Source organism: Pteropus vampyrus, unplaced genomic scaffold, assembly GCF_000151845.1.
Source record: "Pteropus vampyrus isolate Shadow unplaced genomic scaffold, Pvam_2.0 Scaffold23, whole genome shotgun sequence".
Classification (NCBI taxonomy): domain Eukaryota; kingdom Metazoa; phylum Chordata; class Mammalia; order Chiroptera; family Pteropodidae; genus Pteropus; species Pteropus vampyrus.
Genome location: NW_011888804.1, coordinates 1071571 through 1073585, shown reverse-complemented (window position 1 = coordinate 1073585; position 2015 = coordinate 1071571). Strand labels below are relative to the sequence as shown.

At 55.2% G+C, this 2015-nt stretch overlaps 1 protein-coding gene across 1 annotated transcript in view; it reads left to right on the top strand.

The window, feature by feature from the left end:
• The window catches only part of MLXIP (MLX interacting protein), a 22277-nt gene that overhangs the window by 18859 nt on the left and 1403 nt on the right, over window positions 1-2015 (top strand). Inside the window, exon 16 of the mRNA XM_023528148.1 lies at window positions 1468-1477. Coding sequence (XP_023383916.1) covers window positions 1468-1477 — 10 coding nt within the window. The remainder of the gene's footprint in view (window positions 1-1467; window positions 1478-2015) is intronic.

Here is a 2015-nt window from a genome sequence, read left to right as displayed (position 1 = left end):
GGGGCCAGTGACAGGTGCCCAGTGTGACGGTTCTGCTGATGAACTCAGCAGGGCCTGGTGCTCCGAGCCTTTCCCGGAGGACAGTCCAGCGGTGCTTGTACAAACGGCCTCTTTCCTCACCTGCAACGTGGGCAGACAGCACCTGCCCTGCACGCTACGGGATGGCCATGAAGGTCACGTAAAATCACACATATTTGGGTGTTCGGTGACCCATGGAGCATTGCACTTAAGAAAACAGAGGTGGTCGTCAGTATGGCCCTGGCGCTGAAAAGGCTCTTAGTCACGGTGATGGCCGCAGGCAGCTGTGGCCTCCCTGAACCACTGACCAGTACCGTAGACGGGAGATGCTGGGAAGTTGACCAGCAGGGATGTGATGTCCCTTTGTTGTGCTGGGAAGACTTTGATGATCTCTAATCAAGATGCCTTCCTCCTTCCCATACCTTCTTCCTATGCCCCCGCCCACCCCCACCCCAGCTCCTTGTGCCTGGGCAGGGCAGCCAGATGAGGTGAGCCGTGCGTGCTGTCCTCACAGGCCGCTGGCCCCAGTACAGAGCTGCTGGCTGTCTCATTGAACAACTGCCCAGATCGGTATCTCCTGACTAAAATGCAGTGGTTTGATACAGAGGCTCTTGTCTGATCAAACCCCCACGCCTCCCCCAAGGAAAATAGTTCATGACACAAAACAAGATTCTGGGCCTTGAGAGTCGGGGGCCTGAGAGACAGAGGTGCGTGGCTTGTGGATTCCTTTGAGCTTCTAGGAGGGGCTCGACTTACACTGGGCTAAGCGACAGATGTCTCTTTGTTGTGCTTTTTTGAGCCCAGCTCCATGTTATGTCTGGAATCTTAGGAGCTGCTGGGGGTAGAATTTGGAGAAGGAGGTGGAGTTCGGATAGGCCGAGAAGGGAGGAACAGTGTCCAGGGAGAGAGGCCAGGGCACAAGCGATTCCCGTTCTGTCAGGCTCAAGGCCACCGTGGGGACAGACACCTCTGGGCAGTTCCAGAGTTGGTGGTGTGGCTAGTCCCATTTCATAGAGGAGGAGCCAGAGTTGTCCCCAAGGTAGCAAAGCGACACAGGTCAGAGTGAAAAGGCTAAAGCGTCATTTTTTATCTTGTGAGTGGCCTCTCCATGCATCCAGTCCAAGGGTTATCCTCGATGTCCATCCCCTCCTGTCCGTCACCTCCACCAGCACCACACCTGGCCACGCTTGTCTTCTAAACTTCCAAATTCGCCACCAACTTTCTCCATCCCCACCGCCATCACCCAAGTCCGCGTCACCATCATTTCTCAATTCCCGTTCTGTCTGATGGTCTATCTCACGGTCCACGCGAGCTTGAAAAAGTCCAAGTGGAGCCTTGTCTCTCTACTTAGTCCTTTCCCGGTGAAGGTCAAGCCCACCCCAGCCCTCCGGCCCCGCCCACCTTGCCCCTGCTGCCCGTTACCTTTCCAGACCTCTTTGCTCTTTTCAGTCTTTTGAACGTAACCATGTTTTGTTTTGCTCCAAAGGTTTTCTCGAGGCCTCTTTTCTCTGCCAAGCCTCTCCCCGTTTCTGCGCCTTTTCCTGGGCAGCTCCGATTCTTCCTTCCGGTCTTAATCCTTAAACGTCAGTTCTTCAGAAACCAGCCTGAATGTCCCTCCCCTCAACGAATACAAGTCAGGCCTCAGCGCACCCTGCGTTTCTTCAGGACACTGGTCATGTTTGTCATCTTCTGTCTTCTCCAGGTTCCAAGGCCCATCAGCACAAAGGCCTGATGCCCTGTGGCCTCCCTGAACCACTGCTGTGTCCAGCACCAAACTCGCACAGAGCAGGGGCCCAGGTAACCTGCCGCATGAGCCACCAGCCCATGGATTCCACCAGCCCAGTGCCCCTTGCTGGGGTCCCCTTCGGAGAGGTGTAGAGGGTGTGGGAACCCCAGTAAGGCTTCAGGGGAGGGGCAGGTGACTAGCGTGTGCAGCTGTCAAGCTAATGTAGGGGTCGAACAAGATTTAAAGGTTGATTCCTCCAATTACATGTTTC